The 27,011-nt window shown below is 34.8% G+C and overlaps 2 protein-coding genes across 2 annotated transcripts; both read left to right on the top strand.

Annotated features, from left to right (window-relative positions):
* Window positions 1-3,892: 3,892 nt before the first annotated feature.
* On the top strand, window positions 3,893-8,205 carry LOC115999127 (serine/threonine-protein kinase PRP4 homolog). Its single transcript, XM_031238904.1, has 7 exons — window positions 3,893-4,387; window positions 5,067-5,901; window positions 6,171-6,450; window positions 6,545-6,652; window positions 6,774-7,052; window positions 7,182-7,325; window positions 7,625-8,205. The coding sequence occupies exons 1-7, from the start codon at window positions 4,108-4,110 to the stop codon at window positions 7,787-7,789; spliced, it is 2,091 nt and encodes a 696-aa protein (XP_031094764.1). The 5' UTR covers window positions 3,893-4,107; the 3' UTR covers window positions 7,790-8,205.
* A 13,291-nt stretch (window positions 8,206-21,496) lies between these two features.
* On the top strand, window positions 21,497-24,653 carry LOC116000532 (CTD nuclear envelope phosphatase 1-like). Its single transcript, XM_031240623.1, has 6 exons — window positions 21,497-22,017; window positions 22,306-22,434; window positions 22,533-22,653; window positions 22,726-22,807; window positions 23,710-23,863; window positions 24,213-24,653. The coding sequence occupies exons 1-6, from the start codon at window positions 21,733-21,735 to the stop codon at window positions 24,354-24,356; spliced, it is 915 nt and encodes a 304-aa protein (XP_031096483.1). The 5' UTR covers window positions 21,497-21,732; the 3' UTR covers window positions 24,357-24,653.
* The last annotated feature ends 2,358 nt before the right edge of the window (window positions 24,654-27,011 follow it).

Here is a 27,011-nt window from a genome sequence, read left to right as displayed (position 1 = left end):
GTAATGTGATGACACCTGATCCATTTCAAATTGGTGGTCGCAGGATCGAACTCTGGTGGTGGGGTTATTATTTTTTTAGGCTGAAAAATATTGAGAAAAATATACAAACTTGTAAAGAATATAATTATGATCAATTGCCATATACATATCCTATCCTATTACCATCAATAAGAATTGGTCATCTCTATCATGAAAATTATGTTCCACCCATTCGAGACTCAAATTCATTTTTCTTATTACGAGTAATTTAAAATTTACACCTTTTCTAAATAGAGAGTTTTAGAATTCACTCATAAAAAATGAGAATACTATTATTGTTATTATTAGAGTATTATATGAGTGTATAAAATAAAAAAGAGTGTCACCAGGTACCTTATTTGATAATATTACTGTTAATTTTTATGACGAAAGTCTCAAATTTGAGTTTTATCCTAATTAGGATTAACATAATTGTTGAACATATATTACTATATAGATTATGGTGTACACCAACAAAAATAATAATAATAAAAGATTGACATAATTATTGAACAATTAACTCTAAAGTTTCAACTGTCATCTCGAGCGATCGAGTCGATAGGATGTCATAAATAAAATCTCAAACTATAATATTTCAATTATGACATCCATAACTAAAAAATGCATTATATTAAAGAAAAAAAAAGAAACAAATCATAAAATAAGTGGAGCAAGCAAACTCATCCCTTAACCATCAAGAAATAGATTAACCCCTAATATATCAATCTCAAATTCATTCAACCAACCCACATAAGTCATAACTGACCTAAGAATTCTTTTCCTTTTTTTTTTTCTTCACGGACTTCAAATGTTGTTGTTGTTGTTGTTGTTTTTTTTTTTTTTTTTTTTTTTTTTTTTTTTTTTTTGTTTGTGGTTACACTTTTTATTGTGACTATATACATATGTATCTTTCAATAATAACAAGTACATTGTTTTCTTTACCAACATATGTCCGTGAAGCACGTTATTTGATTCTAGTACCATCTCACCAGGTTGGAAGAAAATGAACTTTTGTACGTTTTATAAAAATAACCTAATTGTTTCAAATTTGATATGTTACATGTTTATTGACTTTTTAAATTTAACCTAAATAATCTCTTTGTAGTTCTTTTCTTACTATGATCATAATGTGAGTTTCACCCAAACGTACTTTTGAGTAGAAGTTATGATTTTTTTTTTAAATTTTTATAAATCAAAGATAATGATAATATCAAAATTGTTAAATTTGTAATTATAGAGTACTTAATATTGAAAATTTAGAGTTAATTCCATTTGTGGTCCTAAATTTATAAGTGATAATCCACTTTTAGCCATTTTTATTAGAACATCCTCATTTGGTCATAGTATTTTTGTGTCATGACCATTTTTAGTCCCCCATCAACAAAATCGTTGAAATATCATTAAATACAAAGAAATTTCAATTTTTTTTTTATACAAAGTATGTTGAACCGCTATATTTTTTTATGTTTATTTGTTAATAAAACATCAATAATTGAAAACCGAAATGTTCTTGTATTTAACGATATCTAAACTGTTTTGCTGATATATGACCAAAAATGATTATTCCACAATAATACTAGAACCAAAAGTGAATATTCTAATAAATAAAGATTAAAAGTGGACTGCCATATATAAATCTAGGACAAAAAATAGAATTAACTCGAAAATTTATTATACCTGATCACTCAAAGTCAAATTTAATTTTAGTGGCAGTTGAAGAAGCGTGTGATTGATGAACTATACCCTTATTGTTTGTCCATATTTAGCAGATATACTAATGGCATGACCGATATTGGAAACCTATGTATTGAAATTGAGAATCTAATCACATAATGTCTATGATATAGGAGTTAAAAGTAGTAGAAGTGGTTCGGAAATTGAGAAAAATGACTCTTGTTTTTTTTATTATTTTTTTTAATTTACAGCTTTTAGTTATTTAAAAAACTAAAAAAGTGATGTCAATAAGAAATATTTATTATAGAGTTAATATCCAAAATTATTCTCGACTATAGTAATTTTTTCTCAATTTTATTCTAAACGATTTTGGTGTCATAAAGTAGTCCTATACTTTTGTGTTATCGTTCAATATTGTTTTCAGTTTGTTAATCCGCCAAAAGGGTGTTAATTACAAGGATAATATAGTCATTTCATATTTAGGTATTCTCTTGGTATCCTTCCAATAGATTAACCCAACAACAATGGTTAAGTGTAGAAGAACCAGAGAATAACACCGTAGCCTACCAACCACGGTCAAGTGAAGGACGTCGGATGCAGCCGTAGAAGAAGACATCGAGAACCCCTGCTTCTCTTATTGATTTCGAAGACCCACTGAAAAAATGATACCGTGGAAAGTAACAAAGAAGTGCCTAAGAATCACCAAAAGTCTCCCAGCGAACACAGTAGATGATGTCGCCGAAAAACTAAAGTGCCACTTATGAGAGTTACCGCTAGCGAAATAAAACCCAAAAAAACTTAAGAACAAATCGAAAACAATAACTGTAATTGAAGTAAATAACGTTGACTGATTTAATCACAAATAAACTTGCATGCAAGCTGAATTTTCTGTGACAAATCAGTTTGAGCACCCATTGAAGACCAAGAACAAAAGAGCATGTGCGCGAAGCTTTCTAGAGAGAAGGAGAAGGAGACCAAGAGAAGACCTAAATATGGAATGACTATATTATCCATGTACTTAACACCCTTTTGACGGATTAACAAATGGAGGGCAATATTGAGCGATAACACAACATTCTGGGACTACTTTATGACACCAAAGTCTTTTAAGACAGAATTGAGAAAAATCACTATAGTCGATAATAATTTTGAGTATTAACTCATTTATTATAATTAAAGTAAAAAATTTATTTTAACGAAAAAATCTTCTAAGTAAAAGTCTCGATAAATATTCGAAGGATCCTTCTCTCACATATGGTTCTCACTATGAGTGACGTCAAATGATCGAGCTAGTTGGTCTACTACTATTTGTTTGATTACTATTTTGACTGAATTAGGTTATGCCAAAAAAATGACACGACTTATAGTTAATATATATATGTGTGTGCGCGCGCGCATTAATTTGATATTATTAAATATATCTATTTATGTATTTATTTTTATTATAGTGCGTTAAAACCTAAAATTAAACTATTAATTTGATCTCTATTACGGAGTTTAGTATTTCGCCTATAGACTATTATCTACTACAATAACTATGACTAATGAAAAATGTTATACTTAATGGTGGACCAAATTTTCTCCAATTTTCTCAAGTAAAAAATGCTTCTCATGTGAATATCTTGAATACCATATAAGTTTTTAAAAAATACTATACCACTCAAGAAATTAAACATTAAAATTTATGTTTACTACATTACAAAATTACGGAGTATATTTTTACCTTTTATGTTAATGATCTTTAGAATGAAGTTTATATTAAGAAATGAATCTTAGAGAATAATTTTGTTGTTAAGGAAGAATAAGCATTAAAAAAATATAGAAAGGGGAATCAAAACAGACAAAGGATCCTCAAAACGTGGCAAAGACTACATGACTTTTTCGTTTTCTTTTTTTTTTAATCCCGTAATCATTTCAATTAAAATGAAAATGAAAACTAGCTGTTAAGGAAGAACAAATGAAAATGTCGTAGATTACGTCAAAAGTCCACGTGGTCATAAACCGAGGACCCACGTGTCAGACATTTAACCCGGACCCACACGCGGTAAAGAAAAAAAAAACCATAAAATTAAAGGTGTCACCTTCTTTACTTTTCAAAGCTGGTAAGATAATGTCTTTCACAACTTCCCGTTGACGTCAGTAATACACAGCATTTCGTTAAACAAAAAAACAACACAGATTTTCTTACTTTCTCTCACTATATTTCTCTCTCTCTCTTACTATATACGCGCACTCATATTTATTCATACGGAACATGCGACACCCGATTCCGGAGTTCCAATCATCAATTCCTACTTTTGACTCTCACCCTTTGCTGCCCTCACTCTTTTCCCATGAACCCACCTCTCCTCCGCCTCCACCGCCTCCGCCGCCGCTGTTCTTGAATTCTCCGTCGCCGGTGGTGGGGAGTTAGTTATGGCGGTGTCTGACGTGGAGGCTGTGCTGGAGTTTTTGAGGAAGAATGGGTTTAGCGAGTCTGAGTCGGCTTTGACGGAGGAGATCATGGAGAGATCCCAATTGGGGTCGTTTGATTACCAGAGCTTTTTGTTTCCCATGGTTCCGCCGCCTCCTCCGCTCAAAATTCCGGCCACTCGCCGCCCGGAGGATGTCTCCGGCGCCGGTTCTAGCTCTCATTCCTCTGATGATGAGGAGTTTGTTAGCTTAGGCTCTTCAACCACGGAGCTCTGTTCTTCTGGTATTCATTTTCTGCTTTCATTTTTTTTTTTCTGAGCTTTTGTGATCAGAGAAAAAAGGGATGTTTTTCTCTGTGGATTATGGTAGAAAAGATTGTTGCTTTTAGTTCTCAATTGGCCTGGAATTCAGTACTATTCTTCTTCTTCAAGAAATCTTCTTTGTTTAGTCTAGAAACTTTTTTTTGTTTTTGAAAGAAATCTAGAAACTTAATTTGGTGATTATTAGGTTTACAATGTCTTAGCATTTCTTGCCACACCCTGGCCCAACAGGATTGTGCTAATTCGGTGACTAGTGACCCATTAGGTTATTTCACCAATGCCTGGTGTTCTTGTCCACAATCCTACTACATATGAACCAACTGAGCTGCTTATGCGGGCATGTCTTAACATCTCTTGAATATTCAAGAATTGTGTGAAGAAATGCAACATTAAATCTCATAGGTTTATCTTCTTTGAATGTTGTGGGTGTTGGCCTTCAATTTCTGGGAATGTAAATGATAGAATTCAGACCATTTTTAGTTTCTGAAATGCAGCATTGCATTTCATATTCAACTCAATAAGTTGATCATTTCTGCTTTATTTTCTAATAAAAAAAAAGATGATCTTGATGCAGTTTCTCCATTGATCTTATGTGTGTAGTATGGGGTTCACTGGTATGAATTGATGCATTCTTTCCTGCAGAATTTACGAATCCATATGGAATTCGTGGCGATACGTGTCTGAGCTCTCAAGCATCATCTGATAGAATGTCACAGTTTGGAACGGCTCGAGATTACCACGATTTTGATATGCAAAATGATCTTTTCTGGTACAGGGAGAAGGATGAAGATTATGCCATGCCACCTGATTTTGGAGGCTCAGATTTTGCTGCTGGCCCGAGTGAGGATAAATTCGTGATGACCTTAGACTCGGGGAAGCAGAGTGCAGCAGATGTACTGAGCTTGGATTGTGAATTCGAAACACACCCTCTAACCTCGGTGGATAACAATCGGGACGCTAAGGATGAAACATCGAAAGACTATTGCCATTTCGATAAAAGCTTGCAAACTCGAGGAGGTGATGATGGGAAGTGCGAGCGAGATTGTGCAGATTATAGCTGTTCCTCCCCGCTTTGTGCTTGCTGTTGTGGAGCGGGAGTGGTGTATCGTGGGGACCCTGCTGAATATGGTATCGTGGATCTCAAATTGACCGATATAAACGATTTGCTGGACGAACAATCGGGAGAAAGAGACAATGAATTTCGAATCAGTGACTCTATTAAAAAGAATTCTCCCCGTGATTGGGCTGGGGATCTCGAGACCACACCTCACCTTCATAGCCCGGTTATTGACAAAGATTGCTACCCATTTATAGACGTTGATGACTTCGAATACAAAGACGACAAACCAAAAGCGGGAGAACCCGATGCTGCACCAGATGAAGAAGGCGGGACTGCTTCAGACGAGCTTCTAATGTTGAATGCTAGTGAAGATGACTATGAAGTGTTCAATCTAAGGATTATACACCGAAAAAACAGGTATATATAACACAAATAACATATTCCATGTCTTCAATTTACTCTCATTACCGAGAAATAAAAATGTGAGTGTATCTTGGCTCGAGCTCTTAATTTGTAGCAGTATTACAACATTTGAGTGTGACATACTGACATGGCTTATTACGTCCCGATTCATAGCTTCAGCTAGTCGTCGTGCTCTATATTTTAATGGAGATCAGATATTGAGCTTATTTCTTGCAGGTTCGTTTGTAGCAAACAGTTGTACTTATTTATTCTGCCATCCACAGGACTGGATTCGAGGAGAACAAGGACTTCCCTATCGTTCTTAATAGTATCGTTGCCGGGAGATATCATATAACGGAGTACCTCGGTTCAGCAGCTTTCAGCAAAGTCGTTCAGGCCCACGATCTTCACACGGGAATCGATGTTTGCTTAAAGATAATAAAAAACGACAAGGACTTTTTCGATCAGAGCTTGGATGAAATCAAACTTCTGAAGTATGTAAACAAGCACGATCCCGGCGATGAACGCCATATATTACGCCTCTATGATTACTTCTACCATCAGGTAAGCACGGGTCCAGTCTGGCAGCTCGTTTAACATATCAATTATGACTAAAATCAAGTAACTCTTCGGTTTTTAACTCGTTAAAACCATCCAGGAGCATCTCTTCATCGTTTGTGAGCTTTTGCGAGCGGACTTGTATGAATTTCAGAAATACAATCGAGAATCTGGGAGCGAGCCTTATTTTACAATGTTGAGGCTAAAGGTTTGTTCTAATCAGAGCAAGGTTTTAACATAATTCTATTATTTGGAAATTTATATATATTACGAGTGAAACGAAGTTCACTTCAAATAGCATTATTATAGGGGTTTTTTGCCCTTTTCAGACAATAACCCGGCAATGCCTGGTGGCTCTAGAGTATTTGCATGGTTTGGGAATCATCCACTGTGATCTAAAGCCCGAGAATATTCTCATCAAAAGCTATAGGAGATGTGAGATAAAAGTTATTGATCTCGGGAGCAGTTGTTTTCAGACAGACAACCTGTCTTTATATGTACAGTCTCGGTCCTATCGGGCTCCCGAAGTTATCTTAGGCCTCCACTACGACCAGAGAATTGATATTTGGTCTCTTGGATGCGTATTGGCAGAGCTATGCTCTGGAGAGGTATCTCCAAATTATACTCGACTTTTACTTTGTATGCATTCGGTTCATATTATTGAATGATGTTTTCCCGGGCTTGTTCTTAATCCGCCTTCTTGTGCGTGAACTGAACACCGACAAATTTGCTCACAGGTGCTTTTTCCAAATGAAGAAATCCCGATGTTGCTTGCACGTGTTATAGGAGTGCTAGGTCCCATCGACATGGATATGCTATTAGAAGGGCAGGAGACGCACAAGTATTTTACTAAAGAATACGACCTTTATCATATAAATGAGGTTCGTTTCCTTTTAATTTGAAATCTGTTATCCATGAAACATCGTAGTTCTAGCACTCCCTAATGTTGTCTATCTTGAACTGTAATTACGATTGCCTGCTAATCATTGAAAAGGTTTTACACTTCTAATTACTCGGCATATCTATCAATGCTTGTTGAACTTTGTGCATTCTCGAATAGTCCTTTAGAGGTGCTCATTGTACTAAAAGTGTAAGTCGGGACTAATTGATGATTATTTATGAATATAGCTGAAATGGTGCAGCAAAATCTCTTACTTCATTCTTGAGTTTCTGTTCACAGGAGACGAATCAACTGGAGTACATAATCCCCGAGGAGACATCCTTGGAGGATCAGCTACAGGTCTCGGACCCTTTATTCGTCGACTTTGTGAGGAAACTGCTTCAGATTAATCCTATAACGCGCCCTACAGCTACCGAGGCACTAGAACACCCCTGGCTTTCCTGATATAATCCTCAATCGTCATGGATTCTTTTGTTTTTTTTTTTTTGTTTTTTTTTTCTTTGCATCATTATATCATCAGTTTGAAGCAGGAATCCATTCTCAGGCCCGGAGGCTTCCCAACGGAGCGAAGGGCTCGAATCAGTTTTGGTGTAGTCAGTACATACACAAAATAATTGAATTCCTCGAAATCGTGTATAGCAATTCCAGGTTTTTTTTTAATGGCTTCCTCTTTTCCCAGCTGCTAAATTCTTTGTTTACAATGTCCTAGCTAGGTTTATGTTTCTGGGAATTTTTTGTGTTTTTTGGTTGGCACAAAATCTTCCACTTCATTGGGATGATGTGTTAGTATATATGCATGATGATGCTTCTTCAAATGTTCATCATTCTTCATTAATCAACTAAGGGTTTGGTTAGTTCCTCTTCTCTGACTTCTGGTTTTCTAAGCTTTTAGTTACCGATATCGAAACACAATGATTTGAGTCATTTAAACATGAGTTGGTCTTATAAACCCGACAAAAATTTCATTGACAACAATTTATCTTTATTAGAGACTTTGTTTTTATCAAAGTTTGTATTTTTCGTATGAAACTATAAATGGAAGTGGCTTCAGCCAGGTCAACGATACGATGTGTATGTGTATTATGTTAAGTTTTTATGTATCCACGTATAACAAAAATTCTGTACTTTATGAAATCAAATTTTGTATATTAGACTAAAGTCCATAGTGACTCTGGTCCACGGTATAATGATTGGAACTCTGTGGACAATCCAATTAGACAGCGGTACACGTGCAAAAGAAATATGGTACAAGTTCTATACAACGTTGTTCACAACAAGAATTACTTGTAACAAGTGAATTTCGAGGGAATATGCTGAAACATTTGCAACTATAAAAAGTCGTTAATACCCAAATTTCTTCAAAAACAAAAGGTGTAAACTGTAAAATACATAGTAGTTGGAGCTGAGTTGTAAATAATTACACTTTAATTCATACTTTGAACATAGACAACATAATACTTTGTCATTATGCATGAATTTTATATTAGGAAATATGTAAATTTGTCAAAACTAGGTATAATCCCATCTATCATGCATTGCATTAAAATGTACTTCACACTTTTTGTTTTCTTTTTATTGTGATTGGGTATCACCGCATCTCAAAATTGTAATATTTTTCATTAAGTGTAACTATTAAGTGGTGCAAATCAATAGGCCATTTATAGCCATTATGTTGTGGTATTAAACAGAAGTAATGATTTCCGTTACTTAGCCTATAATGATGGCACGTAGGCTATTTAAGCAATGGTCCTCCCACTGCTCCTGGTACAGCGACACAAACTACACCATAATTGCCCAGGAGACAAGTGGTAGACAAAAATACTCTAATATTCCTCACAATCCTTCAAGTAATGCTACGGATATGACAACTATGGCTGGAGGTACATGATCCTATTAGCTTCCGCAATAAGGTTAGATTATTACAACTTCTATGTTTGTATATTTGATCTAACATTTGGTATCAGAGCATGTTTAATCTCTGCCTAGTTGTTTAATATAATATGCAGTATATGTTTTACTGTTTTTTCGTAGAAAATATGTATGCAGTATCCAATTTTCACATATTTCACATATGTATCTATGCATTGCTATAAGAATTACAGTATGTGTATCTACTGCTACGATGTATCAAATTTCAGTTTATATATCCAGAATTTCAGTTTTCGTATATGTATACATGTACATGTTTAATTTTTCCAGAAACAAATTTTGGAAAATTTGTTTAATTGTTTTTCTGAATATCTGGGAATAATTTCGAAATTAATTAATAGTAAAAATAATTTAAAACCTCTCTTTCTGATCTGGGTCCTTGACGGTTCGGATGCGGCGGCGACGGCGGGTCCACGATCGGCGACGGCGGCTGTGATGGCGGGTCCTCGATCGGCCACGGCGGCTGCCTGCCGGCGAAGTTGACGACGGCGGCAGACTGAGAGAGAAACGGCGGAGGGGCGATGGTGCCTTGATTCCGGTCAGCGTTTCTTTTTCTCTTCATCCGGTTGCGTCTTTCTCACCATCTGATGGCTGTCTCGGGTGGGAGTGACGGAGGAGACCTCCGATCTCCGGCTCGACTGCAAGGGCGGGGAGAAGGCGGCAGGCGTCAGTGGGTCGACGGCGGCAAGCGGAGCATCAGGGGCGATCATCGTCTCTCTCTGTTTTTTGGTCGTTCGCCGTTGGACGGTGGACGGAGCCGCTTGCGGTGAACGGCAGCGACGACGACTGACGGACACCGGTCCGTCAGCGATGGCGGTGTCCCAAACGGCGGACTCTGGCCGGCGACCTCTCTCCGCGTCTCTGTTTTCCGGTAATTCTCTCTTGGCTACGGATGGATTATGTTGTGTAGCTAGGTCTTTGGTTTTGGGTCAGTTGAATGCTTAAGGAACTGATGTAATGGAATAATAAAGTTGGGCTGGGTTTGGCCCTTTTCGGCCAGGCCCAGTTACTTTAAAAAAAAAATTATTATAATTGGGCTTATTTCGTTGTTTAAGGCATATGGATTTGCTTTAAATAATTAGCTCACTTATAATAATAAATGTGCCTTCTCTGGTTCTTAGGCTTGCTTAATNGGTTTATGTTTCTGGGAATTTTTTGTGTTTTTTGGTTGGCACAAAATCTTCCACTTCATTGGGATGATGTGTTAGTATATATGCATGATGATGCTTCTTCAAATGTTCATCATTCTTCATTAATCAACTAAGGGTTTGGTTAGTTCCTCTTCTCTGACTTCTGGTTTTCTAAGCTTTTAGTTACCGATATCGAAACACAATGATTTGAGTCATTTAAACATGAGTTGGTCTTATAAACCCGACAAAAATTTCATTGACAACAATTTATCTTTATTAGAGACTTTGTTTTTATCAAAGTTTGTATTTTTCGTATGAAACTATAAATGGAAGTGGCTTCAGCCAGGTCAACGATACGATGTGTATGTGTATTATGTTAAGTTTTTATGTATCCACGTATAACAAAAATTCTGTACTTTATGAAATCAAATTTTGTATATTAGACTAAAGTCCATAGTGACTCTGGTCCACGGTATAATGATTGGAACTCTGTGGACAATCCAATTAGACAGCGGTACACGTGCAAAAGAAATATGGTACAAGTTCTATACAACGTTGTTCACAACAAGAATTACTTGTAACAAGTGAATTTCGAGGGAATATGCTGAAACATTTGCAACTATAAAAAGTCGTTAATACCCAAATTTCTTCAAAAACAAAAGGTGTAAACTGTAAAATACATAGTAGTTGGAGCTGAGTTGTAAATAATTACACTTTAATTCATACTTTGAACATAGACAACATAATACTTTGTCATTATGCATGAATTTTATATTAGGAAATATGTAAATTTGTCAAAACTAGGTATAATCCCATCTATCATGCATTGCATTAAAATGTACTTCACACTTTTTGTTTTCTTTTTATTGTGATTGGGTATCACCGCATCTCAAAATTGTAATATTTTTCATTAAGTGTAACTATTAAGTGGTGCAAATCAATAGGCCATTTATAGCCATTATGTTGTGGTATTAAACAGAAGTAATGATTTCCGTTACTTAGCCTATAATGATGGCACGTAGGCTATTTAAGCAATGGTCCTCCCACTGCTCCTGGTACAGCGACACAAACTACACCATAATTGCCCAGGAGACAAGTGGTAGACAAAAATACTCTAATATTCCTCACAATCCTTCAAGTAATGCTACGGATATGACAACTATGGCTGGAGGTACATGATCCTATTAGCTTCCGCAATAAGGTTAGATTATTACAACTTCTATGTTTGTATATTTGATCTAACATTTGGTATCAGAGCATGTTTAATCTCTGCCTAGTTGTTTAATATAATATGCAGTATATGTTTTACTGTTTTTTCGTAGAAAATATGTATGCAGTATCCAATTTTCACATATTTCACATATGTATCTATGCATTGCTATAAGAATTACAGTATGTGTATCTACTGCTACGATGTATCAAATTTCAGTTTATATATCCAGAATTTCAGTTTTCGTATATGTATACATGTACATGTTTAATTTTTCCAGAAACAAATTTTGGAAAATTTGTTTAATTGTTTTTCTGAATATCTGGGAATAATTTCGAAATTAATTAATAGTAAAAATAATTTAAAACCTCTCTTTCTGATCTGGGTCCTTGACGGTTCGGATGCGGCGGCGACGGCGGGTCCACGATCGGCGACGGCGGCTGTGATGGCGGGTCCTCGATCGGCCACGGCGGCTGCCTGCCGGCGAAGTTGACGACGGCGGCAGACTGAGAGAGAAACGGCGGAGGGGCGATGGTGCCTTGATTCCGGTCAGCGTTTCTTTTTCTCTTCATCCGGTTGCGTCTTTCTCACCATCTGATGGCTGTCTCGGGTGGGAGTGACGGAGGAGACCTCCGATCTCCGGCTCGACTGCAAGGGCGGGGAGAAGGCGGCAGGCGTCAGTGGGTCGACGGCGGCAAGCGGAGCATCAGGGGCGATCATCGTCTCTCTCTGTTTTTTGGTCGTTCGCCGTTGGACGGTGGACGGAGCCGCTTGCGGTGAACGGCAGCGACGACGACTGACGGACACCGGTCCGTCAGCGATGGCGGTGTCCCAAACGGCGGACTCTGGCCGGCGACCTCTCTCCGCGTCTCTGTTTTCCGGTAATTCTCTCTTGGCTACGGATGGATTATGTTGTGTAGCTAGGTCTTTGGTTTTGGGTCAGTTGAATGCTTAAGGAACTGATGTAATGGAATAATAAAGTTGGGCTGGGTTTGGCCCTTTTCGGCCAGGCCCAGTTACTTTAAAAAAAAAATTATTATAATTGGGCTTATTTCGTTGTTTAAGGCATATGGATTTGCTTTAAATAATTAGCTCACTTATAATAATAAATGTGCCTTCTCTGGTTCTTAGGCTTGCTTAATNATAACAAAAATTCTGTACTTTATGAAATCAAATTTTGTATATTAGACTAAAGTCCATAGTGACTCTGGTCCACGGTATAATGATTGGAACTCTGTGGACAATCCAATTAGACAGCGGTACACGTGCAAAAGAAATATGGTACAAGTTCTATACAACGTTGTTCACAACAAGAATTACTTGTAACAAGTGAATTTCGAGGGAATATGCTGAAACATTTGCAACTATAAAAAGTCGTTAATACCCAAATTTCTTCAAAAACAAAAGGTGTAAACTGTAAAATACATAGTAGTTGGAGCTGAGTTGTAAATAATTACACTTTAATTCATACTTTGAACATAGACAACATAATACTTTGTCATTATGCATGAATTTTATATTAGGAAATATGTAAATTTGTCAAAACTAGGTATAATCCCATCTATCATGCATTGCATTAAAATGTACTTCACACTTTTTGTTTTCTTTTTATTGTGATTGGGTATCACCGCATCTCAAAATTGTAATATTTTTCATTAAGTGTAACTATTAAGTGGTGCAAATCAATAGGCCATTTATAGCCATTATGTTGTGGTATTAAACAGAAGTAATGATTTCCGTTACTTAGCCTATAATGATGGCACGTAGGCTATTTAAGCAATGGTCCTCCCACTGCTCCTGGTACAGCGACACAAACTACACCATAATTGCCCAGGAGACAAGTGGTAGACAAAAATACTCTAATATTCCTCACAATCCTTCAAGTAATGCTACGGATATGACAACTATGGCTGGAGGTACATGATCCTATTAGCTTCCGCAATAAGGTTAGATTATTACAACTTCTATGTTTGTATATTTGATCTAACATTTGGTATCAGAGCATGTTTAATCTCTGCCTAGTTGTTTAATATAATATGCAGTATATGTTTTACTGTTTTTTCGTAGAAAATATGTATGCAGTATCCAATTTTCACATATTTCACATATGTATCTATGCATTGCTATAAGAATTACAGTATGTGTATCTACTGCTACGATGTATCAAATTTCAGTTTATATATCCAGAATTTCAGTTTTCGTATATGTATACATGTACATGTTTAATTTTTCCAGAAACAAATTTTGGAAAATTTGTTTAATTGTTTTTCTGAATATCTGGGAATAATTTCGAAATTAATTAATAGTAAAAATAATTTAAAACCTCTCTTTCTGATCTGGGTCCTTGACGGTTCGGATGCGGCGGCGACGGCGGGTCCACGATCGGCGACGGCGGCTGTGATGGCGGGTCCTCGATCGGCCACGGCGGCTGCCTGCCGGCGAAGTTGACGACGGCGGCAGACTGAGAGAGAAACGGCGGAGGGGCGATGGTGCCTTGATTCCGGTCAGCGTTTCTTTTTCTCTTCATCCGGTTGCGTCTTTCTCACCATCTGATGGCTGTCTCGGGTGGGAGTGACGGAGGAGACCTCCGATCTCTAGCTCGACTGCAAGGGCGGGGAGAAGGCGGCAGGCGTCAGTGGGTCGACGGCGGCAAGCGGAGCATCAGGGGCGATCATCGTCTCTCTCTGTTTTTTGGTCGTTCGCCGTTGGACGGTGGACGGAGCCGCTTGCGGTGAACGGCAGCGACGACGACTGACGGACACCGGTCCGTCAGCGATGGCGGTGTCCCAAACGGCGGACTCTGGCCGGCGACCTCTCTCCGCGTCTCTGTTTTCCGGTAATTCTCTCTTGGCTACGGATGGATTATGTTGTGTAGCTAGGTCTTTGGTTTTGGGTCAGTTGAATGCTTAAGGAACTGATGTAATGGAATAATAAAGTTGGGCTGGGTTTGGCCCTTTTCGGCCAGGCCCAGTTACTTTAAAAAAAAAATTATTATAATTGGGCTTATTTCGTTGTTTAAGGCATATGGATTTGCTTTAAATAATTAGCTCACTTATAATAATAAATGTGCCTTCTCTGGTTCTTAGGCTTGCTTAATATTTTCCATCATCNTTATGTGTGGACTTATATACGGTAGTGCATTATGTTTAAGCATCTTAAGACCGTTTAAGGTGTTCACTTGAGATTAAAAGTCTTTCCATAAAGTGAACTATTAAGATTTAAAAGATTATCCGTAAATTATGCCTTTTGTGTGAGAAAACATGACCAGGGATGATACTTGGAATTGTTTATCACATTGTTGCATAATTGTTTTTAGGCTTTACAGTTGATGCCTAAAATATCAAGATAATCATCTAGTGATCATATAATTTTGATTAATTAAAGAGTAGCCACAGTATTTAATTGAAATTTTGTATGATCGCATACAGTCATAGATGTATTGATTGTGATTAATTATATGATATAATGAAATTTAGCCCACAGGCAATTTTGTTATGTTCATATGATTAATTAGGGTAAAAACACCAAACTATATATGATCGTAATTTAGCCCACAGGCAATTATGTATCAGAATATAGTTTTGGTGAGATTTTATCATTATAGATAGGAAAGTCAATTTATTTATTATATGNGCTCTTTAGAACCAATTGTTATCATATTGGTATTTTGTTGGCAATAAAAGTAAAATTGCTATTTTTGTGACTAACTGTTGTGATTTTGTTAATAAAATTAATAAAGTTTTAGTCAATAACCGCTTTTAATTATGCCTTTATATCAGTTAATAAAAGTTGAAAATATTAGTTTTTACATTTTTCAACATTAAAGTTTTTCTGAAAAATGTTTTAAAGGCTTGCGGTTTTAGCAATTTGTTTTTTCCATTTCAAATCTCCTAATTGTTATAATATTATGTGATGATTATGACTATTCATTGAAATTTTTGTCATAATTTGATAATATTTTTAATTATGGAGTGTGATTTTGCATCGCAATTTGGAAAAACTTGTGTGTTTATGACAATTGGATATTGTTTTAGTCTTGCCATAATATTTTTTATTATGATTTTGAGAATCATATTTTCAAATTCCTTTGAATTTGCTTGTCCAAAATTTAGAGTAATAATGATGATATTTTGTAACATTTAATAATAATAATAATTATTATTATTACTGAATGTTATTCGGTTACGAGTAAAGTAATTGATTATTCCGTTATTACTACNTTGAGTCTAATTGAATAAAACTTTAGCCCACAGGCAAGTTTTATGTCACTAGAATCTTCTATTTGATTGTCAATCTCAGTTGAGTCTAATTGAATAAAACTTTAGCCTACAGGCAAGTTTTATGTCATTAGATTCTTCTGGTTAAATTGATGCTCAAGATAAAATTTTATCATATCATTCTTTTTTTTTTTTATAGAATTTATAACATAAGGTTGGTTATAATTCTATAAGGCATTTGTTGTATTGGCAACACATGTATTTTGTTAATCTCCAAAACTTAGTAACTTGAATTTGTTACTGTATGTGGCTTACTTGGTTTTTCAGCCCAACCACAATAGATCTTTTCTGTATGAATTTTAGATATGATATACTTTTGGATCCTTATATTGGAAGNATCAATGATTTGCACCGTTACTATCATCATTAGTTTTGGATTTTGATAGTATGATTTGAAATCATAATTTTGAAACAATCTGGTTTTTGATCCAAAATATATGTGTTAATAATGATAACATTTTGTAACATTTTATAGTTATTACTATCAAATATCAGGGGTTACGCTTGAGGAAATTGATTGTTCAGTTATTACTGTTACATAAGTGTTATTTCAGTAATAATGGTAATCGGTCTTTGAACTGAGAAATCAATATGTCGTAACATTGTTATCATTATTGTTTCTGGATTGTGATGCCCGCTTTGATTGAGTATGAATATTTGATTTTATATTCATATTTTTAATGAGTTTGTTTTATGCATATAATTAAATTAAGTGCATAATATTATGATTTAAATTATGCAATTTGTTTCGTGAGAATTTATTTTGTAAATGTCAACATATCATATGGTTCTGATATGATTAGAATTTACAATTTTAAGGCTAGTTCTCGTAAAGTTTACTATATGCATTGAGTCCTTTTGTATTGGGCATACAAGTTAAAACTTTTCAATTGTGAAAAGTATACAGTTATTATAGATTATTGTTATTTTTCAAATTTTATAATCCTTTAAGTTTTGGATTTATGTCATTATTTGAATAATAATAATATTTTTATAGCTCTTTTAAATTGCTATTATGGTGTACAATTTATTTATGAGCTTATTGAATTTCATGCATAATTGTTCACTAGCATAACATTATGTTTTCTAGTTATGTGATTTTATATATGCCTATAGAATTGCATATGTTAGGAATTAAAAATTCCTTGTTAAGTTGAACTTTATGTGTGGACTTATATACGGTAGTGCATTATGTTTAAGCATCTTAAGACCGTTTAAGGTGTTCACTTGAGATTAAAAGTCTGTCCAGAAAGTGAACTATTAAGATTTAAAAGATTATCCGTAAATTATGCCTTTTGTGGGAGAAAACATGACCAGGGATGATACTTGGAATTGTTTATCACATTGTTGCATAATTGTTTTTAGGCTTTACAGTTGATGCCTAAAATATCAAGATAATCATCTAGTGATCATATAATTTTGATTAATTAAAGAGTAGCCACAGTATTTAATTGAAATTTTGTATGATCGCATACAGTCATAGATGTATTGATTGTGATTAATTATATGATATAATGAAATTTAGCCCACAGGCAATTTTGTTATGTTCATATGATTAATTAGGGTATAAACACCAAACTATATATGATCGTAATTTAGCCCACAGGCAATTATGTATCAGAATATAGTTTTGGTGAGTTTTTATCATTATAGATAGGAAAGTCAATTTATTTATTATATGGTTATGAAATAAATTGAGAATTGACATCTTCTATCGTAAAGTTTTGATATATGTACGTATTCAAAGAATATTATTTTTGAGGTATTAGTTTGGTTTCTTTTGTGTGTATTTTTTATGCATTAAAAGGAAATTAGATTAATAGCTTGGCACATTAATATTCTTTAATATACATATGTCAAGTGGTCAATACAATTTCATAACTGAAATTTTTGATCACTTTGTGACTAATTACATATACTATAATAAATTCCTATCGGTAGATTTTATCATAGCTTATGTAAATAGTCAGGATAAAAGATCAAATCATATTTCTTAATTTACCCACAGGGATTGAGAAAAGGAACATGATTTGATAGTTTTATCATAAGCTTGTAGATGGATCTAATTGAATAAAACTTTAGCCCACAAGCAAGTTTTATGTCACTAGATTCTTCTATCATTTTGATAATAATTTTATCATAAATTTTTAGTTGAGTCTAATTGAATAAAACTTTAGCCCACAGGCAAGTTTTATGTCACTAGAATCTTCTATTTGATTGTCAATCTCAGTTGAGTCTAATTGAATAAATCTTTAGCCTACAGGCAAGTTTTATGTCACTAGATTCTTCTGGTTAAATTGATGATCAAGATAAAATTTTATCATACCATTCTTTTTAGAATTTATAACTTAAGGTCGGTTATAATTCTATAATGCATGTGTTGCATTGGCAACACATGTATTTTGTTAATCTTCAAAACTTAGTAACTTGAAATTGTTACTGTATGTGGCTTACTTGGTTTTTCAGCCCAACCACAATAGATCTTTTCTGTATGAATTTTAGATATGATATACTTTTGGATCCTTATATTGGAAGTGTACATATCTAGCCAAATTTCAACTAGAGCAATTTAATTTGTTCAAATAGCTGAAAATTGTGTCTGTTACATGTACATATTTGGTATGTCCAACTATGGTGGGGAATTTTATTCTTTATTAAAGTTAGTTGGACATGAGGATCGTTAGTATGTATGTATANCATTATTGTTTCTGGATTGTGATGCCCGCTTTGATTGAGTATGAATATTTGATTTTATATTCATATTTTTAATGAGTTTGTTTTATGCATATAATTAAATTAAGTGCATAATATTATGATTTAAATTATGCAATTTGTTTCGTGAGAATTTATTTTGTAAATGTCAACATATCATATGGTTCTGATATGATTAGAATTTACAATTTTAAGGCTAGTTCTCGTAAAGTTTACTATATGCATTGAGTCCTTTTGTATTGGGCATACAAGTTAAAACTTTTCAATTGTGAAAAGTATACAGTTTTTATAGATTATTGTTATTTTTCAAATTTTATAATCCTTTAAGNTGTTGTAACAACACTAATAGTTTTTTATTTTAACAATGGCATGAAGTTTATGGTGTACTATCATGAGTTGAATTCTTTAGCATTTATTGGAGTTTTTCGTCTCATCAAATTGATCCTGGATCATTAAGATTTGAAAAGACTCATAAATTCAATGTTGAGAGGTATAAAGCAAGCAAAGGCTCATGAGATTGATTCATATTGAGGATTTTTAATTATATTGATACAACATTTGTGTTGTTTCATAAAGTTATATAAATAAATCCTTGTTATTGCTCTATGGCATGAAAGTTGGGCTTTCTTTTTATTTTGGAGATTATTTATAAGGTGTATGTTTAAAGTTCCATTGTAGGCTTAGACTTATTGTTTTGTCATTTAAAGCCATTGGAATATGGACTACTCAATTACTGTCTTTGGCTAAGGTTAATGAAAATGGAGTGACAGATGTGTTAACTCCGAAAACTTAGTCATCGTAGATAGTATTAAAGATAAGGAGTTGGTCAGATAAAATATTAGCATTTTGCTAATAGTTTCGAATCCTTACTTAAGGCATGCTTATAAGAATTTTAAGGATTATACAGGATACATGGAACTAATTATGTTACTATATTGTACGTACATACATTTTGTCACTTCTATGTAATATGGATGGTTTCTCATATGGTTATGCGCATATTTATTTGAGAAACATCCTCAAGATTGGACCAAGAATAAACGTAGGGTTTATTCATAAAGGACTTGAGTTTGAAATCAAAATGCATGTGATGCATAGTTGGTATTACTCACACTTTAATTTAAGAGGACATACCATTATGATTCATGTTTTTTGTTTTTTAAATGAAGGTTGTGCCAATGCTTGCACCAAATGGAAAATTGTAACATTTTCCATTAATATTGTACAAATCAGGCGATGTAAGTTTGTAAGGCCAAATTTGGCCATTGTGGCAGTAGTTGGTTTTTGATAACTGATTACAAATCAAGAATAAACATAAGGTTTATTCATTAAGTTTTATACCATGTAAGGTACTTAGAGAACAAATTACATTTCAATCATAAGTGGATACTACTCACTTTAAGAGGAACTATCTCTATGGTACGTGTTTCTTTTGTTTCTTTGAGTTTGCACCAAGTGGGAGAATGTAACATTTTCCATTAAGTGTAACTATTAAGTGGTGCAAATCAATAGGCCATTTATAGCCATTATGTTGTGGTATTAAACAGAAGTAACGGTTTCCGTTACTTAGCCTATAATGATGGCACGTAGACTATTTAAGCAATGGTCCTCCCATTGCTCCTGGTACAGCGACACAAACTACACCATCTAGTTGCCCAGGAGACAAGTGGTAGACAAAAATACTCTAATATTCCTCACAATCCTTCAAGTAATGCTACGGATATGACAACTATGGCTGGAGGTACATGATCCTATTAGCTTTCGCAATAAGGTTAGATTATTACAACTTCTATGTTTGTATATTTGATCTAACAAAAATTTCATTCATGTCACATGTTTCGCTTTGCACGATTCAAATAAATATAAGTTAATCATTAATTGGGATCGGAGTCTTGCAGTGGATACTAACATTATGCTAATATTTTTTTTTTTACTTTGCCAAATTATATCCTAAATCAAAGGACCCGTCCCTAGACCACTGAAAAAGTAAATTAAGGTAATATAACTTTAAAATTCAACACAAAACTGTATATTTTAAAACAAAATAAACCTTATCTAAACCTAAATTCTCAATGTTAATAACGATATCGACTCATCATATCACTGATTAAGTAAAATTTATTATCTACTAAATCAATATCATGAACACATTTTCTTGATGTTTGATGATGAAGAATATGGTTAATGGCTCTCATTTTGGCAGATCCGATGCGAATCCTTTTAACTTTGTTGCTTTTTGTCGGAAGAATGTGGGTGCTCTTTTCTTTGTTGGGCATAATTACCAAATCTTTTTATTTTTATTTTTATTTAACCAAAATCAATTTAATTTCACCACTAATTTAACTATATATAAAAAAAAGCTCCCGAAATTTAGTTCAACTGTTTAATAGTTGTAGTATTGTTTCAATTGTAGGGTGCGGCTGAGTGTACAGGTACTCAGGTAGGGCTGAAAAATGATGACTAACGAGATCGATTCTAACTAAGTTGATTGAACGATTGATTTATTAATGAAGGTTTTAAGTTTGACTCTAAAAATAAGTAACCTATTATATGTGCAACATAAGATGGTTTACTTTATTGTAGTCCTTTGCTGGCTGGTGTTATAAGGCGTGATTTACTTAATGCGTCGAGTACTAATTGTAAATTTTTTTCATCGCTCAAAAATAAAATAAAGACCTACTCGCGATTTACCTACCTATCCCTCGTAAAGTTGGAAAATTTAATGTATTAAAATGAAAAAAAAAAAAAGTAGGCCCCAATGCATCTAACTGCGTGAAGCCCACTCGCTTCCTGTACAGCGTGGGCCACGACCACCTCGCTCCCTTACTAAGACCAGACTTCGTCGAAGTACCACCTTGACCACAACTCCCACGACAGCCTCTTTTCTATTTTTTATTTTTGTCATTATTGTTATTCCTATTATTTATTATTTATGTTCCATGTTTATAATCATCATACTATATTGTTCACAGACCAAATATCAACGATTATTGGGAGGGAAAGCATAGAAATCATGGAAAAAATAAAATTGCAATTTCGATTGTGATTAACAAATCCAAATAACTGCGTCACTCGCCACTGCACACACGTTAACTGCGTACGCACCACACAGAGTTTCCGGCGACTTTCATGGCGGAGCTGCCGGCGGCGCAGGCATCGGAAGTATACGCCCCGAAGACGCTGCAAGTGTGGCGCACGCTCCTCAACTGGCTCGCCTTCTTCTTCCAGATCTTCGTTCAGATCATCAGAGGCACGCCGTCTTTGACTCAGCTCTTCTCCTCCCTCTCCCCTCCTTCTCCGCAATTCAAGCCTCTCCCGGTCGTCGAGCTCCCGGAGTCTCAGGCGGCGCCGCCCTCCGCCGCCGCGCAAATCGGCGCTGGAACCGTCGACGAGCTTCGTCTGCCTAGACTTACGGTATAGTATAGCATAGTATAGTCCCCTTCTGCTTTATTATAAATATATGCTTCTGTAGTGTCCAGTTTTGTTGGAGAATTTATTGATCTCATTTGTGTTCATATATTATATGCCATAGTTTCTTTGCGAATTCATGACGTTTGGCATGTGCCTAATACTAAATTGAAGCAGCTTTTTTATTTTAACTAAAAAAAAAAGCTTAAGCTGATAGTTGGATTGCACTTTTATGTTTATATATTATATATAATGGTTTTTAAGGTGAGGTTTTAAGGTTTGTGCTGGGCGCAGGTTGTTCTGGACTTGGATGAGACTTTGGTTTGTGCTTATGAGACATCGAGCTTGCCACCTGTAATACGCACTCAGGCAACTGAGGCTGGGCTGGATTGGTTTGAGCTAGAATGCATATCTTCAGAGAAGGTGACAACCAATTTCTAAATTCTAAATTACATTATTATTGGCAAGAGATTTTTCTGGAACAACTGTTTAATGTGTTTTTTTTTTTTGTGGGAATTAAGGATTGTGATGGCAAACCTAAGATCAACTATGTGACTGTGTTTGAACGGCCTGGGCTGCACCAATTTCTAAAACAACTTAGCGAGTTTGCTGACCTTGTGTTGTTTACTGCAGGGCTTGAAGGTACCTTTCTTTGAACTAAATACTTCAATTCGTCTACATATGGTTTCAGCTACGGTTATTGTCTTTCTGCAGGCTATGCGAGGCCGCTTGTTGACAAAATCGATACTGAAAATCGATTCATTCTTAGACTTTACAGGCCTTCTACAACCAGGACGTAAGTATAGCTGTTCTGCTGCTCGGCTCTTGTATCTTGATTTAATTCAATATCGTTGTTCCTGTTTAGCAATTTCTGCAGTTAGAAAAGTCTCGGTTTACTTCCCTTCGTGTTGTCATTGAGACAATTGTTTCTGATGCATAAACTAATTATAACTCGATACTAAAACAGTGCAATGTGAAACGAGAAAAAATATTACACTAGAAGAAATGAATGAATGAATAAATATAACTTGAAATTAAACAGACACATTTTTTTTTTCTCGAGGAAAATGAACTGACTTGCTGTCTGTACGAACATAGCCTTGACATGGTAGCTCGTTATGTGTTCATACACCTATATATTCATGTGCAGGATATACACCTGATAGAGAGTATTTCCTCTAAAGCTTTCCTTTATCATTTTCTCTATGGAAAATCAACAGTGTACTGCATTTTCCTTGAACTGCTGTCGGGACTTTGTAAGTCTCTGGTGAGATGAAGCGAACCTGACAATGGAAGTTACGGTTCATTGCAGGTCTGCTTTCTAACTAGGAATCCTTTGTTTAGCAGAACAATGAGTGATGTAGAGCACCGAATTAACTTTTCTGTCAGTCATCTCGAATTTCAATCATGCTAGGAATTTTGTGCTCGGTAATGACCTACTCTGTATTCCTGAAGCTAGTTCTTCAATGTAGAGTTTCTAAGATTATCAACATTATATAACAGCACCAATTCCCTGATCTAAAGTGGTGTCTTTTGTTTATAACTTATAAGACTTTAGTAGTCCATAGAAATCATCCTTTCTGGCTTTTTCATACCCGCTTTTGCTGATTATTTTTTTGTGTTTTTATTTGAGTGGTGTTGTTATATCGTTAACACTGATGGTTGATTGTCTCTGACGCTATGCGTGCCATATCACAGGGAATACCGAGAGCATGTGAAGGATCTATGTAGCATATCGAAGGATTTATGCAGAATTGTTATTGTTGATAACAACCCCTTTAGTTTCTTGCTGCAACCACTAAATGGGATTCCATGCATTCCATTCTCTCCCGGGCAACCGCATGACCATCAGGTATGTCAAAAACACAAACAAAAAAATTGGTCAGGTTGTAGACTCAGTAACCACAAGGTTACAAATTTGACTCCCAGTTGGAGCGTCCTATTGGTCTTCCTAGTTTGAACTAGTTAGCTATGAGCAACCTAAGTTGGTTTACCTCCTTGTGGTCCTTTGCCGGCTAGGGTCATAAGACAGAATTTATCCAGTCTACACTCTCGTATAGTGGCTGCAGGTTTCCCTCGTCACCCAAGGAAAAACACACACACACACACACACAAAAACAAAAACCACGCATCTTCTTCAAAATACTAGGTTATTCTTATTCCCCTCAGTGCTCTGATAAGTTGTTCTTGCTTATTTCCAGCTCCTGGAAGTCATACTTCCTCTTCTGAACCACCTCTCTCAACAGAAGGATGTTAGACCGGCGCTCTACGAAAGGTTTCATATGCCTGAATGGTTTAAGAAACAAGGAATCCCAGATTCTGGGCTGATGAATGCCGCAGGATGAGATTATGCATCCTAAGGTTTTGAGTAGATTGATGAAGGCAGGTCTTTCTGGTCTGTGGCACAACTGTGATTAATGTCACTCAGATTCTTGTATAACTATGTCTATAGCTTTTATTGTTTTCCAATGTCACTGGGCTTTCTTGTATGTCCAATACTATTGTAAAAAAAAAAAAAAACATCCTTATATAGGCAATAATCACTTCTAAAATTGTTTTCCTCCATGGATAATGCTAAGTGGTCTTTTGTTGCAATATAGAAACCAGGAGACATTTGAATATCATGGTTCACTTGGTGTTTATTCTTGTATAGTTAAACTCAGAAATTCTTCTTGTCTGTTCCGTGCTCCACTTCGAATCATTTGTAAAACCCAAATCTAAAATCAAACTAACATTATCATTAACTGTTGACAGTTCATTGTCCTGTTTAGTTTTTGCTAGACTTAACTAAAAATTGTTCCTTTTATATAGTAGAAAACAAACAAATAGAATTACACGAAATGTGAAAGTGTCATACTAGCATTGTTTGCCATCAAAAGAGGACGAAAATCATGAAACTTGAAAGTATTATAATACAATATGTCATTAAAAGAGGATAAAAACTATGAAACATGAAAGTGCCATATTAATACAATTTGTCATCAAAAGATGAGGAAAACCAAAACCCAACTAGTTGATGACCAAACTTTGTTATTATCCAATTAACGCACATGTTTGTCTTATGAAAAATACGGTTTACATAGTTACACTACACTTCTAAAGTTCTAATCCTTGATTATTTAGTAATTCTCTAATTACTTTGAGTAATACTTAACCGATCAACTGTGCTAACCACTCAGCTTGTATAATGAATGTGGTGGATATAGCATTCAAATACGTGTGGTTTCCCATTAACTCTTGTCCCACATTGCTTTCATTAGAGAATTTTTCTCTCCTTTTAAATACCAACTCTTTTAGAGCATTTGAAATATTATAGAGGGAAAGGAAAAGAAAATCCACATGTGTATTTCTGCTTGCTTGGTGTGTGTGGTGTGGTAATTTTTTACGCACCTTCACCTGGATCATTCATTCCGGCCTATTGCATCTCAATCCGTACCCAACAATTCTCTAATAACTTTTAAACAATACCTAACCGATCAATTGGGCTAATCACTCGACAACCTTGACTTGTACGTTCAATAGCCAATGCCTAAAGTATCTATACATACAATATACAGTCAACAGCCAATGCCTAAAGCATCTATACATACAATATACAGTCAATAGCCAATGGCTAAAGCATCTATACATACAATATACAATATAAAAAAGGAAAACTATTTACCTTAAACTACTTAAACAAACAACAAATTTAAGGACATATAAGTAGACCCAAAACTATATGGTTGGACCGAATGTTATGACTTATGAGGCTGGATTTGATCTGGCAAATGCCAAATAAAGTCTGTGCTGGACCAAACACAGCCTAAGTCAATGTCGTGTTTGGATCAAACCTAAACAAACAAATAAATTACAGAACAAAAAAAGGGTTCGTTCATGAAAGCTCCGACACAATGATGATTACGTATGGAAAAAAAAAACCAATTGCTTAGAAGCAAGCCATGTTCAAAAAAGCTTCCATGAAGTAAAAGGGGAAAAACACAATGATCCAAGGAATTAAATGTTATTAGACTTGTAGTATATCTGTGATCTGTCATGCCCCCAACACTATTCATTTTCTTCTTCTGCCGTTCTATCTGGCTTGTACTTCAATGTTTTTTATTCTTTAATTTACGAGAAAGCCTGCAACTATAATTCTAAAGTTTGTTTTGAGTGAAGCCAATTTTGTTACCTTAGCTAACAAAGAATCACAATGAAATAAATCAATTTAGATTGTCCGATTGCTCAAATTAGATAGACCACTAAACAGCTCCCATAAAAAAAAATTGAATTTAAAATTTTGTGATTATCAAGCTAACTGTTCGGCTATTGCCTCATGGATTGCGGAATCTTTTTTTTTTTATTGTTGCACAGAACATCATGCATGCATGCGTTTTATGGCCTTCACAGCCTTTCAGCTTTGACAAGATTTAGCAGCTGACAATATTTTAAAGTCCGAAAACATCTGGAAATGAAAGAGGAGATCATTGTACGAAAGAAAAAAATAATAAAAAAATAAAATAAAATAATAAATAGAAGAAGAAGAAGAAGAAGAAAACATCACAGGGAAATAAAGAATTGCACATTTGCACCCCAATTGAATGTTTTTTATGTACCAACCAATATGTTAACGGAAAGGTTTCAACTAAAATTTAACTAAAAGTTTAAGTTGATAATTAAATTACATGTCTATATATTATATGTTGTATGCTTATCACCTTAGCTTGCATAATATTATCATATTCATAATTAAAATAATTAATTTTTTATTTGATCATGATAAAGGGTTGTTTGTTGTTATTTTTCTTAGTGGTCAGAGAGTTGACATACTTACGTAAGATTAAGAAAATGAGTGGTTGAGGAAACAAGTGTTAGAGCAGCAATAAAGAAAATCTTTTTAACTACTTTTATGTCATATTATTCCATCTTTGTCAAAAGAGGACAGCTTCTAGTTGTTGTTCATGTTTTTTAATAATAATAATAATAATAATAATAATAATAATAATAAAATTACTTAATGC

The sequence above is a fragment of the Ipomoea triloba genome, chromosome 12 (genome assembly GCF_003576645.1).
Source record: "Ipomoea triloba cultivar NCNSP0323 chromosome 12, ASM357664v1".
Taxonomy (NCBI): Eukaryota; Viridiplantae; Streptophyta; class Magnoliopsida; order Solanales; family Convolvulaceae; genus Ipomoea; species Ipomoea triloba.
This window is presented reverse-complemented; position numbering and strand designations above follow the sequence as displayed.